This window comes from Oncorhynchus kisutch, linkage group LG8 (assembly GCF_002021735.2).
Source record: "Oncorhynchus kisutch isolate 150728-3 linkage group LG8, Okis_V2, whole genome shotgun sequence".
NCBI lineage: Eukaryota > Metazoa > Chordata > Actinopteri > Salmoniformes > Salmonidae > Oncorhynchus > Oncorhynchus kisutch.
In genome coordinates, this window is record NC_034181.2 from 44,812,466 (window position 1) to 44,829,688 (window position 17,223).

General features: G+C 48.7%; 1 protein-coding gene across 8 annotated transcripts in view; it reads left to right on the plus strand.

The window, feature by feature from the left end:
- Positions 1-17,223, plus strand: part of LOC109895621 (cotranscriptional regulator FAM172A homolog) — a 262,316-nt gene that overhangs the window by 12,248 nt on the left and 232,845 nt on the right. For all 8 annotated transcript variants that reach the window (XM_031830434.1, XM_031830431.1, XM_031830427.1 and 5 more), the window contains exons 5-6: positions 5,847-5,912; positions 6,994-7,185. In XM_031830434.1, the coding sequence (XP_031686294.1) occupies positions 5,847-5,912; positions 6,994-7,185 (258 nt within the window). The remainder of the gene's footprint in view (positions 1-5,846; positions 5,913-6,993; positions 7,186-17,223) is intronic.

The following is a 17,223-nucleotide window of genomic DNA, read 5'->3' on the forward strand; positions in this document are numbered from 1 at the left end:
TCAGTCACGGACGTTTTGTTTTGGAAGTTAAGAGGATCCCTCTAAAGAGGAGCAAAATGGCAGCTGTCTCTCTTGATTTATCGCATCTCATCACTCCTCGAACCCCACGGCGCGGCTGGTAGAGAGAGAGGGAGGGAGGGAGGGAGGGTAGGTGGGGAAGGGAGGGAGGAGAGCCTAAGCACAGGCAGCCACGGCGCCGTACTTTAAAAGTGAATTATCCCTCGGCCGGCTTCTGAGGTAACACCTGAGGTGGTCATTAGACTGCCATTAAGGAGTGCAGCGCGGCACAGTGCGTAGCCTGAGAGGAGGGAGAGAGGGAGAGGAAGTGAGATGAGCCTCCATGCAGACCCCCCCCCCCCCCTCTCCCTCTCTCCCTCCCTCTCTCCGGAGAACAAACTTCCCCCAGATACAGGCAGACACAACACAGGGACCTTGTGGGAATTGCTTTGGGAGTGCATCAGCTTTGTTCTTCCATATACCCCACTGATAAAAAGACGAGGCGGGAGGGGGCTGAAGTAAGACAACAATTGACTCTATTTTAAATCTCAGCCTGATGTTAGACAAGCCAACCCTTAAAATAAACACCATTCTTCTCCTGTAGCTTTGCTTTACTGCTGCCGTTGTCTTTTTGTTGTTGTTTGGGGATTTTCTTCATCTTTTTCTATTCTTCCGTAAAGAAGAAGCGTTTCTTTCCCGGGCCCTGTCACTGTAACCATGCCGAGCTCTCCTCACTTTCATTATGTAAACAGCTTTGATATCGTCGCCGTGTGCCTCCTCTCTGCATAAGTGGCTTTTAGAGAGAGCGCCGGACCCGCCTGCTCTCGTGTGTGTCTCTCGCTCTTTCTCCGTCTGTCTGTCGTTCCCTCTCTGTCTCTCTCTCTTTTTGGGAAGTGTGGCGGTAGAGCGATACTTAAACCAGCCAGTTTCAGGCACTCTCCCATTCCTCAGGTCCACATCGCTAACCATCACTGGACAGAGCAGGGCAGGCCTGCTCCAAAGCCACTTGTGGTCTGTGTTTGGGCTTTTGAGCTATGGTCAGACCCGGGGTAACCCTCAACGCCCCCCCCCCCCCCCCCCATGTCAGTTGTAACTAGGGTTGCAAAGCGAGGGTGTTTTACCGGAAACTTTAGAAGTTTACCAGTAAACTACCAGAATGTTGGTTTCTTTCAAGGATTTTATGTAACCCATCACAAGACATCTAGTGGCCCTTTTGGGTACTTCAGATGATCACAGGTGTCTGTAATTATCTCTGTCCCTCTGTGTGGCATCATCACATGTAAAATATATGAAATTATTGAATTAGATGATTTTTAAATAAAAATGACAATGACAAAGCTGTAAAACATTATCTGAAATATCAACCATCAATTTAGTGAATACCAGTTCTGTTTAATATCCAGGTTTCTGCATGAAATATTCTTGTACACATTATCAGTATGTATTTGTTGTCGATATTCTGGCATCAAACTGTTGGTGGCAGTTGTGAAAAAAGTAAATAGTTGGACAAGCTGCAGAGGTAATAATGCCATTAGGTGCTTTTTTCACGAATTAAGCTATTTTCTATTGAACCATATGGTATAGCTACTATAACTGTATGGACAATATGGACACAGATAAAATAAATGAATAAAATATGTGAATAATTGTTTCAAAAAAAATATCCAAGTATAAATTATGATAGATTGCCATAGATTTTCTGTTAATTACCAAAATTGCTGAAGATTCTAGAAACTTTGGCAAATTACTGATTGCTTTGTAACCCTAGTTGTAACCCTCATCCCCATCTCTCCCCCTACCTCCCTTGTCCGGGGCAACACTCACCCCTTCCTCTCCCACCTTTCCCCCCGCACCCCCGTTATCTAGTTGTAACCCTCATCCCCACCTCCCTTGTCTGGGGCAACACTCACCCCCTCCTCTCCCATCTATCCCCTCCTCCTCTCCCCCCACCCCCATGTCCGGTGGATCATCTTCTTATCACCTCGAGAGGTCAGCTGGACCAAGCATGACTGGAGTAATCAGAGCATTACACAATGTGGGAGGTCTGGATTCTACCCCCCCCCCCCCCCCCTCTCTCTTTCATCCCTCTCTATCTGAGGAAGGCCCTCCCCTGTTAGTTTGAAGAGGGTTTTTCCACCAGGTTAGTTTACAAACAGATCGACTTACCGACACAGTGGTCTTCATTAAGGCCTTAACTGGGGGGGGGCAGTAGAGAGAAGAGGAGAAGGGTAGGAGAGGTGCCTATCGCTCGCCCACTCAGTGGAAAGGGCTTGGTCAAGGCCAGTCACCCACCCGCCCTCCCTCCCTCCAATCTCAGCTGTCTACCGCAGTGGGAGCTGGCACCGGCCACACACATGCTCCCTAGGATTACCCCCCCCCCCCACACACAGACTGATCCCTCCTGTAAACCCTTCCTTCCTCTCTGCTCCTCCTGGTTCCTGGGGCACCGTGGGGTACGTCACCACAGCACTTCCCCTAAAACGAACCACATAGGCCCCCAGAGAAAGGGAGACGGAAGGGTCTGTTGAGAAACGACTGGCCTTGATAATGAGTAGAGGAGACCTTGGGATGTGGAGGTGGTGACCGCAAAGCTGCTTTCAGAGACATGTGGAGACACCATCCAACTGATGTCCCAGGTTCAACGGGGTCAGGGGTAGATGCGTCTTCCTCCTCATCTTCCTCGCCACACTTGGCCACGCTGTCATTTTTGCCACGGCGAGTAGTTTAAGTAATACCGGCAGCACGTCTAAATTTGACAGTTGGGCTGTTTTTTGGGGGGGGGGCATCAGCCAAATGTCCCCAATCCCCGTCAGTGTTGAGTGCACCCCCACTATCACAATCAACCTCAGCAGCACCAGCCCCAGACAGACATAGCTCCAGGGAGAGAGAGAGACAGAACCACTTAGCACTCCTCCACTACCTGCAGGGCCAGGCCTTTCATTATAAGACTAATAACACTGTGTTAATGATGTGACAAAGTGCTGTAGCTTATGCTGCTGATCGGCTGCAGAGAGAGATGGCTGAGGCCCACGCGGTGATGGTAGCCATTTTCTCGTAGTAGTGACGTTTCTTGTAGTGTGTGTGTGTGTGTGTGTGTGTGTGTTTGCACTTCTTTGCCTCTGTGTGTATATGGTTAACAGCTCCCATCAGCATATGATATTTTGACTCTGTAACCATGTCATCTAAGTTGACCATGTTGCCAGCAGCATACCACCCTGCATCCCTCTGCTGGCTTGCCTCTGAAGCAAAGCAAGATGGTTCCTGGTCGGTCCTTGGATGGGAGACCAGATGCTGCTGGAAGTGGTGTTGGACGGTCTCCAAAACAATATTCCAAATACCCCAGGGCAGTAATAAGGGATGTTGCCCTGTGTCGAGAGCCGTCTTTCGGATGGGACGTTAAACGGGTGTCCTGACACTCTGTGGTCACTAAAGATCCCATGGCACTTATCGTAAGAGTAGGGGTGTTAACCCCGGTGTCCTGTCTAAATTCCCAAGCTGTCACTCAGACCATCATGGTCACCTAATCATCCCCAGGTTCCAATTGGCTCATTCATCTCCCCTCCTCTCCCCTGTAACTATTCCCCAGGTCATTGCTGTAAATGAAAATGTGTTCTCAGTCATCTTACCTTGTAAAATAATAAATAAGGGTAAAATAAATTAAAAAGTCCTCTGTGGGGTTTGTTATTTTGGGCTTGTGTGTGGACTCCCTCTCTCGTTCATCCGGGCCTGGAGTGATACTGATCTCAGAGCTGTGCTTCCTCATCTGACTCCAATCAGCAAGCCCCTGTATCCTGACCCTGGGCCTGTCTGTCAACCTGAACAAAGACCTCTGTGTACCGGCGGACGGACACACGCGAAACAGCACATCTACACTAATGCTTCATGCACGCGCTGCCTACATAGGCGTGCACACACACACACACACACACGCTCCCAGTCCACTTCCCCCACCTCCCCATTCCTTCTCTTTTTCCACATCAGATGGTTTTCAGGCCACCTGAGGCACTGAACAAATAATGTAGCACAAATGAAATTTCCTGCTTGGGTTATTGATGCCATTAAAAACTTGCATATTGAGCCTCGCAATCATTTTAGTCTTCACCGGGGAGCCTGACATTTAGTGAATTAGCTGATGTTAGCCACAGCTATATCTCTTAGCGTTCGGCGCGTTCCTCATCTAGCGGGTCAAATCTGTCATCTCATTTGGCCTGTCCGCCAGGCCTGCGATTGGCTAATCCCTCCTAATCGTATCTCACGGCATCATTTGTCCATAATGTGTTTCTTTAGACACATAATCAGGTCAGCGATGACATTCTTTAGGCTTTAAAAGAGCATGCGGTTATAATGATTGGTTTTAGCCTTTTCCCTCTGACTTTGCTTCGATGAGACTGTGGGCTTTGAATGCTGAACTTCTAGGTATTGGTTTAACTCTGCAATGTTGGATCCTGTGACCGTACCATACGGCTATCTAGTAGTTTTGGCGTATGGGTGTACTATGTTGTATTCTACTGATGTAAATAGGTTGAAGTACCTAGGCAACAGTGTGACAGTGGTCACTCAGTTTGTGTGTGTCTCAGGGCTCAGACCTGACACGCTCTGCCTCCATGGCGCCCCATCTCTCCCTCCCAGCCCCTTGGTCTCCGGTGTGTCTCAGGGCTCAGACCTGACACGCTCTGCCTCCATGGCGCCCCATCTCTCCCTCCCAGCCCCTTGGTCTCCGGTGTGTCTCAGGGCTCAGACCTGACACGCTCTGCCTCCATGGTGCCCCATCTCTCCCTCCCAGCCCCTTGGTCTCCTGTGTGTCTCAGGGCTCAGACCTGACACGCTCTGCCTCCACGGCGCCCCATCTCTCCCTCCCAGCCCCATGGTCTCCTGCGCGGCTCCAGGGAGTCCGGCTAAAGCGAACACAAACACAGAGGACAGGGAGGGACCTGACTCTGACCTGTCCAGCTGTCCGTGTGGTCACAGCAGACGTCCCCCAGGCGCCACAGACCTCACCAACACAATGCCACACCACACGCCCCTTATCCTCACCCACCCGGCTTGGGCCACTCGACCACATTGCTGCACCTCCATGCCAGGCTGGGCACGTCTGATAAACACCCCCAGTAATACCCCACAAACCCCCACAGCTGAGACATCATCATCATCCGCTACAAACACGCCAAAACACGACCGGCAGAAAGTTTTTTTTCCTCTCCCCCTCCCTCATCCCTCTCTCAAACGCTTCCAAACCAAACGACGCCACAAAAGCCCTTGTGTTTTCAGCTGCCCGAGGAGTCCGGACGGGAGGGAGAGAGAGAAAGGGGAGGAGACGGGGTTAAAAAAAAGCAAGAAAGTTGTTGATGTCATTGAACCATGAAACCGTTGTCCTGGGGTTGAAATTGCACTGTATACAAGTTCCTCGGTGCTGTGGCTGGGAGGATAAACATGTCTTGCATCAGCTCGGTGCTTGTGTCACTGATTTCCTCCCTTGGCTTCCATTCCCTCTATACTGGGACTGCTCTGAGCTCCAAGATCGCGGCTCGTCCAACTCCGAACACACTAAAACCGGCACTTTTACTGAAACATTGATTAATGTGCACAGTCCATGCAAAAAAATAAACTCAAACTTTCAATTAGCTCACACGTACAGTACTGCCTGTCTGTCTAGGGGCCAAATACACTGACTATACACTGTGTACACGAACCAAGTAAAAGTACATGATTCCTCACTCAAGCTGCATGCTGTTCTTAATGTGTTGCTGTACATGGATTTGGAAGTGACATCAACATGAGGTGTGTACCGCAAAACTGTGCCGTTGTTGTGTTCGTTGCGAATAAAGATGATTCTTTTTTATTTTTTTCAGATTATCACTCGTTATGTTTACCAACTGCTGGAGACAAAGTGCAACCTGACAAAGGAAATCGTGCCGGTAAGTATTTGCGAGTGAACAAAAAAACCCAGAGGCTTTCAGGCCTTTAAAGATTATAGGGGATATTAAATGTGAAAGTTTACGTAAATGCGTCGTCTTCCGAGAATGATTATGATGTTGAGTGTCCCGAGGAAAAAAAACTAGGATCGGATGAGAAGGAAATACGCCGTTTGATTTCTCTGTCTTTGTCCAAAAGTGTCACCTCAACAAACAAACTGTATTTGTGACACGTCGTCTCCCGAGTCAGGAAAAGCTGTTGCTTAATCTGTTTTGCATTCAAATGCTCTCAAAAGGGACTTGATTCCCTGTTACTGGACCATTCTAGCATTCTAGCTCTCTGCTCATCCCAACATTCAACACAGGCTTGACTCCCCCCCCCCCCCCCCCCCACCCCCCACCCCCGTTGCTCTTCGTTTCTGAGGAAGATTGGTCCTTTTCCTCTTAGCATTTCTCTCTCCCTGTTCATAGTGAATATTTACGACCTCTGTTGTTCTGGCGCAGGGAGGAGCCGTTAACGGCGCTAACAACCTATAAATCACGGCGCTAACCCAGTTTTTTTTATTACACCTGTACACTTTTACACTCTGCCTGCCCTATTTATCTTATTATTCCGCCGGAATATCGCACTGTTTCCGTGGCTGTGTGGTAGTGGTGGGTCCGTCCACCTGCCTCGAGTTGAACTTGTGACCGCAGATTTTAAGCAGATTAACCAGGGCCAAGTATAGAAGGAGGGAACAAGAGAAAGAAAGAGAAGAAAGGCTGAGATTTCTCCCCCTCCCCTTTTTCTTTGTCTGCTTGGATTAAGTTCCTGCAGCTGCCACCCATGGTTTTTATGGACAGTGCGTGTCTCCTCAGAGATTCCTCTAGGCACGCTGGGGACCTCGTCCATCCAAGGGCAGTTGAGGACACACGCACTGGACTTCGTTACTACAGAGGATGTCAGACCCTCCGTCCCACCCACCCACCCTTCCAAAAACATGCTAGCAGGACCTTCCCGAGTACTGTACTTGAATGAATTTGATTACATATTTTTTTTTAATTGCAGCACTAATGAAAGGATGATACTGTGTCATGTGACCAGGTGGATGCCACAGCGGAGGAGCCCAGGAGCTTCATCTACCTGAGTGCTGATGCCATGTCCAACCCTGCCAAGCTGCTGGTGCTCATCCAGGGTTGCGGGGTGGTCCGGGCCGGCCAGTGGGCACGACGCCTCATCATCAACCAAGACCTTGACTCAGGAACACAGATCCCCTTCATCACCCGCGCCCAGGAGGTAGGGGCGCCGCCCACCCGGGTGACACTGTGGGGGGCGGGGGGGGGGGGGGGGGGGGTTAACCTGCCAGGGGTACAGAGGTGTTAGGTTGGTAGGGGTGGATGCGGTTACCATGGGGTAACCATGGGGTGGGCTCTGCAGATTGTGTTTAGGTATGGGTCTTGTTTGTCTTCGTCAATGGCAGACCTGGGTGTGGCCTTGTGACCTATGGTAGCCTGGTTGGTTAGGGCTGTAGCTTGGCCGGGGCTTTTTAGATGAGTCTAGGCTGCAGTGTGTGTGTGTGTGTGTGTGTAAGGGACATTGAACATGTGATTCTGTGTTGTTTCTGTGGTGTATATATTTCTTGGTTTCAGTTTGATTTTGTCAATTTATAAACGGGTTATTGTGAGAGTATGCAGGCCTGTAGCCTATTTCTGTACATGCATCTTGTTCAACCCCCCCCACCCCCCCATCTCTCTTTGTATTCCCCTGTGTGGCGCTGCAGTTCAGTGTTATAGGCTGTGATCTCTCTCTCTCTCTGTCTGTCTGTGTGGAGTCTTAGCTGCAGGTCAGCCCTCAGGTCTCCAGCAGCTTCACATCACCGTGCTCCCTGATCAGCGTGGCTCCCCCCTCAACACGGCACACACAAACACACTCTATCTCTCTCTCTGCATCTCTTTCTCTCTCTCTCTCTCTTTCTACCTCTCTCCGTCTCGCTCTCACACCCCCTCTCTCTCGAAGACCCTTGGAAGGCATCCCGGGCCGTGCCCTCCTTCACGAGGATGTACCCTAGAGATACCCAAGGTTTGGGTTGGGGGGTGGAAGCAGTATGTTGTTGTAAATAATGGTAGTGATGTGGGGTAGTGAAGAAAGGCCTTTAGGAGTGGGGAAGCTTTGAGACCACCTCGAGTCTCTCCTTTCACTTCCTTCTCTGAGAGGTATTCTATTGTTTTGTTCGGGCTCTCTCCAATGAAAAGCCCTATTTTAGGGCGGCCACATTCCTCCACAGACTTTCATCCATAATGTGTAAACCCAGGTGAAGTTTTAGCGCGAGCCGTGATGCCGATGCTGTGTGAAGTGTAATTTAGATTCTCATTTCTTCTCCCCGTGCCCTTGTGTACCGCAGGACTGCGTCAGCGTGCCCGGAAGCCCCGGCTCTCCACACTCTTATTTCCCCCCTCATCACAGCGCTCATTTGTCAACCTGGCCTAAGCTACCTGCCTAATTCAATCGTCCCAACGTTCAAATTGACTTAGGGGAGATCCCTGCTTTCTCCCTCTCTCCCGCCTTCTAAATGTCATAAAGACTTGCGCAGACGACCAGGTTTATTTGCCAGCGCGACTGGAGCAGACGTGTGTGTGTGTTACAGTACGACTGGTTATTATTACATTTGCCCGGAGAGTTGCGTTCCTCAGACGCAAAGTGACAGGCGAGATATAGAGACCGCTGTGAGTGTAGCCCGTGTCCATTCATCATGATAAAACAAGGAGCCGTAATCCTTACGCCTTTGACACATGGTCATCATGGCATTTACAGGAAGTCCTTCCACTCTGGCTTTACACTGGGATGTGGCTGGATACCTATTAGCCACTGCTGTTGGCGCTTCCTAGTGAAATTACCCCCTAGGTACAGATCTAGGATCAGTTCCTCCTCTCCCAATCACAACCTTAACCATTAGTAGGGAAAATGCGCAACTGACCCAAGGTGAGGCCTCTGAGATTGCATAGGTGTTAGGAGAGAAGCCAGGAGTTATGACCAGACCAGGGAAAAACTCTGGTTACGTGGTTAGGAAAAGCGGAAGCGAGGCAGACCGACAGTTCCCTCTCTGACGACCCGAGTGGTAGCTCTAGCCCGGCTCTACGAGGAGACGTTTATCTCCGCCTCTCATCTCAGGTGCGCTGATTAACGCATGGCCGACCAGGAGATCAAGTGGAACCTCCCGCTGCAGATTCATCATGTCCTCCTCTCTTCTCTCATTTTCTCCCCTTTCCTGTCCGGAAGACTCCTCTCTTGGAGAGCTGTACAGCCACAGAGAGCTGTCGTGTCCAGGATATTGAACGGTGGAGTGTGTACTGTCTGAGGAGGCTAAAGTGTTGTCGGGACTGATATAGGTGTTCCCTCTCCTTATGTGGTAACCATTCCAGAATGGTGCTCTGCTATAATAAACTGTTATACTGTTTCCTAACAAAGGCCATTCCGGCAGGATACAATTCATTCACCACCCCTCAAACATGCCCCCCCCCCCCAGTGTGTTCTAATGGAGACGATGAGAGCCGTTTAGCCATACAACACACACACACATACACACACACATATACACACACACGGATGCACCCACACGCACGAGCAGCCATATCGCCAGGCAGAGGGGGAATTCACACCATGTATATGTCAGCGGTAGAAAACCCCCACTTTTCATTCCTCTCCGTCCTCCTTTGAAGCCACACTTAGCCCCGGCCTCCTGTCCAATGGGATCAGTTCTGGCAAAGCCGTGGATTGTGGGAAAAGGAGTTTGCGCTGATTAATCAGACCCCAGACGCCCCCCCCCCCCTCTCCCCTTGACCGGGCATGTGCCTCTCCCCCATCAGGGGTGAATCTGAGGGCAACCTTCCCTGGCTCTCACCATCAGACCTGCCTTACTCAAAACACACTTATTTCTGGGACGCCAACCTTTAGGCTATATCAGTAGCCACAGTGAAAACGACCAGCCCTAGTGTCCACTATGGATAACAAGTATGCTGTACCAACGTCTATGACAAGCTATCACACTGTCGCCAAGACTATGACAATTAAATAAGCAATGCCTGAGTGTGTGGTTTCAAAACAATGGAGGCCCAGTTATGACAGCTATACCAGCTATATATGACGGCTATACCAGCTATATATGACAGCTATACCTTGCCGTTTATGACTACTCTGATATTGTATGTGTGAGTACACTATGCTACACACACACACACACAGGCGCATGTATCCATACTCACACACAGAGACACATGTATCCATACAAACACACACACACACAGAACATGCACGAACACACACACACACTCCACCACTCACACCACTCTCCCTCACACTCGGCACAGTTGTTGCGGATGGTGTGGAAATGGCGCTATTCCCAGAGCCTGGCTGTAAAGTGACAGGCGAGGGGAGCCCACTCCAGCGCGGGCCCCAGTGGCAGCACAGGCAGAGTCGGGAGGCAGGAGAGGAGAAGAGGGGTGGAGGGAGGCAGCCGGGCTGACAGCTCCACTGCAGGGAGAGGCCCTCTTAATGACAGCTTATTCCTTCATGATTTCAATTCTTGACAGTGGACAGGTCTGCTTGTTGCGTCATGGCAGCTGTATCATTACCTTCTGGCCCTGTCAAGGCTGTATTTTGAGAGAGAAAGAGCGAGAGGGAGAGCAAGGGGAAGGAAGGAAGGTAGAAAAGAGGACAACCGACCAGTGCTAAGAGAGGGAAAGGGGAAAGAAAGAATAGAGGAAGAGAGAAGAGGATGTGGGCAGGATGTGTTTAGCAGTGCTGGGTTTTAGTAGTCACCTGGGATTGTGAGTGGATTGGTGCAGTACACAAACACTGTCATTCATGGTTGAAGGGGAGCGATAGGAAATGCTGTCACATACTGTCTGCAATATTCAGGATAACACGCAACTAGGCAAACACACGCCCACATGTACACACAAACTAGGCTTTGGCGGTATCCAGATTGCCATACCTTCATACCAACCTTGTGTCATCCTAGGGTATTCGGTAATACCGGCACTGAACACAAGGGCCGCAATTTCAAACCCCACTGAGCATCTGTAATCTGAAGGTTAGCAATGCTAACAAGTACATGTTAAATACCATAGGGAATGCTATCTAAATGCTAATGACCGCATAGCGAACATTTTATGCAGTGTCTGATAGAAACTTTTTGCAGGACAGACATTCCGGCTCGCAAAGTTACACAAGTAACTCAAAACTGCTACTCCCAGTTACACGCACAAAACAAATATAAGACCGCAAGGCTCTTGATCCAGGAGATTTTGATTTTGCAAGAAGCTAAACCAAATGCATAACTGCAGAGCATTTAGAACATTTTAGACCGTTAACTTAATAATAGTTAGAAGATATCTAGCTGGCAAACATTTAGTTGTGAATTCCATACTGTAACTAAACCACCTGGTGGGTTATGCACAACGGTGACTGACTGTCCCTCATCATTGTGTGCTTGTAAACACACACCATGTGACGGGACTACCTGTAAGCTTCGTAATGAAAAAGAATATGATGGATGAAATGAAGAACGCGATCTGCTTTATCTCCTAAAATCATCCCAGGATACAGTTGAAGTCGGATGTTTATGTACGCCTTAGCCAAATACATTTAAACTCAGTTTTTCACAATTCCTGACATTTAATCCTCGTAAAAATGCCCTGTTTTAGGTCAGTTAGGGTCACCACTTTATTTTAAGTGTGAAATGTCAGTATAGTGGGAAGAGAGAATGCTTTATTTCAGCTTTTATTTATTCATCACATTCCCAGTGGGTCAGAAGTTTACATACACTCAATTAGAATTTGGTAGCATAGCCATTAACATATTTTAACTTGGGTCTAGCGTTTCGCGTAGCCTTCCACAAGCTTCCCACAATAAGTTGGGTGAATTTTGGCCCATTCCTCATGACAGAGCTGGTGTAACTGAGTCAGGTTTGTAGGCCTCCTTGTTCGCATATGCTTTTTCAGTTCTGCCCACAAATGTTCTATAGGATTGAGGTTAGGGCTTTGTGATGGCCACTCCAATACCTTGACTTTGTTGTCCTTAAGCCATTTTTCCACAACTGACTGATGTCTTGAGATGTTGCTTCAATATATCCATACACTTTTCCATCCTCATTATGCAGTCTATTTTGTGAAGTGAACCAGTCGCTCCTGCAGCAAAGCACCCCCACAACATGATGCTGCCACCCCCGTGCTCCACGGTTGGGATGGTGTTCTCCGGTTTGCAAGCCTCCCCCTTTTTCCTCCAAACATAACTATGGTCATTATGGCCAAACAGTTGTATTTTTGTTTCATCAGACCAGAGGACATTTCTCCCAAAAAGTCAATCTTTGTCCCCATGTGCAGTGGCAAACCGTAGTCTGGCTTTTTTATGACAGTTTTTGAGCAGTGGCTTCTTCCTTGCTGAGCAGCCTTTCAGGTTATGTCGATATAGGACTCTTTTTACTGTGGATATAGATACTTTTGTACCTGTTTCCTCCAGCATCTTAAACAAGGTCCTTTGCTGTTGTTCTGGGATTGATTTGCACTTTTCGTACCAAAGTACGTTCATCTCTAGGAGACGGAATGCATCTCCTTCCTGAGCTGTATGATGGCTGCGTGGTCCCATGGTGTTTATACCTGCGTACTATTGTTAGTACAGCTGAACGTGGTACCTTCGTGCATTTTGGAAATTGCTCCCAAGGATGAACCAGACTTGGCTGATTTCTTTTGATTTTCCCGTGATGTCATGCAAAGAGGCACTAAGTTTGAAGGTAGGCCTTGAAATACATCCACAGGTACACCTCCAATTGACTTAAATGATGTCAATTAGCCTATCAGAAGCTTCTAAAGCCATGACATCATTTTCTGGAATTTAACGCTTTTTAAAGGCACAGTCAACTTAGTGTATGTAAACTTCTGACCCACTGGAATTGTGATGCAGTGAATTCTAAATGAAATAATCTGTCTGTAAACAATTGTTGGAAAAATTACTTGTGTCATGCACAAAGTAGATGTCCTAACCAACTTGCCAAAACTATAGTTAGTTAACAAGAAATTTGCGGAGTGGTTGAAAAATGAGTTTTAATGACACCAACCTAAGTGAATGTAAACTTCCGACTACAACTGTATATGCTGTATACCGCCCAAGCCTAACACACACACACACACACACACAGACACACCACTCTTTAAGCTTGGTAGTAGGCTACCTAGGTCTGTGGTATGGATGGAGGGATTGTGGGTAGGACAACTAGCTCTCACAGTCTCGCATCAGCATTAGACATGCATCCACGTTCCAAATGGCAAAGTGTGTAAGTTTAGGCATAAACTCAGAAATCTGGTTAAGGTTAGGGTTCAGATTTGGGATACGCTCAAAACAAAAAATCTCAAAAACAACTTCCTATCACTGGATTACCAATTTGAAGGTGATAGCGCTCACTGTTGCCCCTAGTGGCCAGTTTCCACGTTGTCTCCCGACGTCCTCAGACATGGATGGACGTTGAATACAGGTGACCTGGCTGGGGTTGGAAGCTGCTCTCGCCCAGTGGTGTTTGGAGCGCAGAAGTGAGGGAAAAAGAGCATTTGACAGCAGCAATACATATGGGAACTCTGCTGTAGCCTCAACCATGCACCTCTTTTTCTTACTTTTTTAATCCCCACACATTCCCTCTCCCAATCCATATTTTTAACATATCTGGGTTTTTTTCTGATTGGTTTTGAATGTATCTTTGACCCCTACCTCTAAACCCCCCCCTGGTCCCAATCACGACGCCCCCCTTTCTCCCTGCAGTGCACCCCCCACGCCCAACAACCCCCTTAAGTCAACCCCTCACTCCTGCTCCACACACACACGCAGAGTAAGAAAGGAAAAAGCCTTGAAATCCCCCCCCCCCCCAAAAAAAAACAAGCAACTGCATTTCATTGAAAATAAAGTATTTAATAAAAAACAGGATCTATACACCCTCCTCCCACCCCGCCCCCTCCTTGCTCTTTCTAGTCAGTTAGGCTCGGCACTGGAGACTTGCTGGAAAGAAAGAGGGGGTGTGGTGTTTTCAAAAGTGTGTCAAAAGCCTTGGGGTTTGTATCTGCCCAGAATTTCAATGGGAGGCTGAAAGGGGGCAGGGAAGCGGGCTGAACTCAAACACAGGAATCTTGTTTCATTTCTGTCATGTTGCTCTTTTTATTTTTTTTAATTTTTTTGCTGGATTGATGTCTTTTTCCAAATTTGCTTCTCGACTTCGTCGCTTTGTGATACTGTATACCAGCAGCTCGATCTCGCTCTCGCCCTCTCCTTCTACTCTCCCTCCTCCCCCTTTTCTCCTCAATTCCCCTCATTTTACCCCCTAGCCCTGAGCTCTCCTGTGTGTGTGTGTGTTCTCTGACTGCTCTCTGCATTAAATAGCAGTGTACGTTGCTTGTGTGTAAATCTTAGGGCGTTTTTCCTCTCATCTGGTGATCATGGTGGAAGCTGGCCTCTGGGGGTTAGGTTATGATGTATGTATGCATGTACAAGAAGGGCATGTGTGTTTAGGGGTCGGGTTATCAAGGCTCTCTGGGGTTCCGGCAGGGTAGCATCGAAGGAGTGTGCTGTGCCCTGCGTGAAGGGGTCAGAAGATGGGCTGGTCTGAGCTGGCCTTGTAATTGAGGCCCTGCATGGGACCCATATCTCCAGGTGGAATGTGCAGCGTTTCCTGCAGTAAAAATCAATGCACTTGACGCCATCAAAGGCAGCAGAGGCTGAGACTTGCTCTGGGGTTAAACCTCTTTTAAATAGCCTCCCGCGGGACAGCAGCTGTCAATAAAACCCAATTATTACCAGCCCAGACCCGGGAAGAGCTCGCCTGCACAGGCCAAATTAAAAATTGATCAGAAGTGGAGAAAACATTATTTTTGTGGTCGTATTCCCTATCTTAACAGTGCTGCGGTGAATCTCTCATCACAGGGTCCCCCCCCACCACTCTCTTGCTTCTTTATGAACAATGGAACACCATGCTCAGTGTGTATTTGCATATTAAACGTGTGTGTTTGGAGTTTATAGTTTTTTCTTCTTCCCGGATTAGATTGCTGTGAGTGCGTGTCTGTCTGTGTGTGTGTGCGTGACTGTGTGTGTGTGTTTGTGTGTGTGTGAGTGCGTGTGTGTGCGTGCGTGTCTGTCTGCATGTCTGTCTGTCTGCGTGCGTGTCTGTCTGCGTGTGTGTCTGTCTGTCTGTCTGTGTCTGTGTGTCTGTATTGATTATGGTCTCATTTTGTCTTACTTTTCTGGAACCATTTATTTGTCAGTCAGAAAAAGACAGAGGAAAAAGCAGCACTTCCTCGGGCTTCCTGCCCCTTTAGGGAAACACACGGACAAGGAATAAGAATAAACACACAGATGTAGGCGAAACACACACACACACAGTACTAGAAAACGATGAGCGGCTCACGCTGCTAGAATCAGAAAGAAGGATGGATGGAATAACAAAGAAACGGTGGGGAAATAAACTTTGATCTGAGTGGTGAAACATTATTTGGAAATATGCATTTATTAGCCCCAGTGTTGATAAATGCTTTTTTTGTTGTCCAAATTAACAAATGATATCATCAAGGCAGCAGTGTGTGAGGTGGGTAGTAGGTCGTTTGCAGCTGCGGGGCAGTGTGTGTGTAGCTTGTGAGTGTGTGTGTGTGTGTGTGTGTGTGTGTGTGTGTCCCGCTGGGACGGTCTTGTTTAGACTCTCTTCCAGAGCGCCCGAGGCAGTGTGTGTGTGTGTGTGGTGGATTCCTGCTCACTGTCTTCCTGGGAACACTCCACTGAGGCCAGGCACAGAGAACACACGCACCACTAAAACAGCTATCGACCCCCCCCTCCTTTCCTCTGCTTGTTAATCTTACATGGGGTTTCACGCGGCGTTGGGCTGGCCGGGGTGAGAAGACAAGGTGCCGGAGCTGGACAGAGGAAATTGAGTTTGGGGAGGAGGCGGAGGGAGGGGAGCGGATACCCGGTCAGCCACCAAGGAAATCCAGAGGTCAAGTTTGAGTCCAGGCGTGTGCAGCGTCCACACCCGGTTCGCGCTGGTCTAGGGCTTGATCGATGAGAGAGATCTTATTGCTTAAATAGGGGGTTAACGGGGTTGCAGCAACGACACCGAGGTTACACAAAAACACCACGTAACATCGCGGTGAACAGTTTTAGCCCTCCCTCTGTGGAGAAAGATCTGGCTGCCGGCATGAGGCCAGGCCGTTCGCAAGGGCTTCATTAGGTGCTTCTAGGACAGCCATGTTTGACATGTAATCTGATTCAGATAGGGCGAACTGCCTCCCCAATGAGAGTTGACTCTGTCCTTGAAACACACACACACACACACACACACACACACACACACACACACACACAGAGATGCAGGCTAGAATGGAAATGTACACTGTCATGTACATTATATTGAGCAGTTCAACGGAAATATGATCTGTGCTGTGTCGAAGGTTTGTGTGTGTCTGTGCGTGCCTCCCTGCGTGCGTGTGTGTACTGGGCTTTGGGGCCGGTGTCACCTGGCCAAGACCCCTCAAGAGCCCCAGAGTCTTGACAGCGCATCTGCCTGCATCTCAGCCCTGTCACTCTACCTCATGCTCTTTCCCTCTCTTCCTCCTTTTGCCTCTCCCTCCACTCTCTTCTCCCTTTCATCCTGCCATTGTGAACCATCCTGCTACACACACACACACACACACACACACACACACACACACACACACACACACACACACACACAGGATGTCAGCGATCAACTAGGTTAATTATAGTGACACACTGACACCTCTCCTTTCTCTGTTTCCCCTACCTCCCACGACCAGGTGCTCTCTGTGTGTGTGTGTGTGTGTGTGTGTGTGTGTGTGCACGCACGCGCGCATGGAGCATTCTTGCTTGCTTGTCTGTCTTTGTGCCGTATGGGCATAAGATAGGGCCTATCTTTGATGTATTTATGTGGGCAGGCTTTTCTCTGGAAGGGTGTGTGATTGTGTACGTGCTCATCTACCGTAGGCACGTTTTTGTCCGTGTGTGTAACTATATGGCGAGAGTGTTCACCCCGAAGGCCCAGTTGGGGTCCGAGTTTATGTTTGTGTCTGCGAGTGTATGTGTGTTCATGCGTTCCTCCAAAGGTCAGTTGGGTTTATGGTTGGTCACAGGCTGAGGGTTTTCTCTGTCAGGGCTTGTAGATAAGGCTTCTCTCTCTCTCTCTCTCTCTGTGTTTATCTCTCTCTGTGTTTATCTCTGTGTTTATCTCTCTCTGTGTTTATCTCTCTCTCTCTCTCTCTCTCTCTCTCTCTCTCTCTCTCTCTCTCTCTCTCT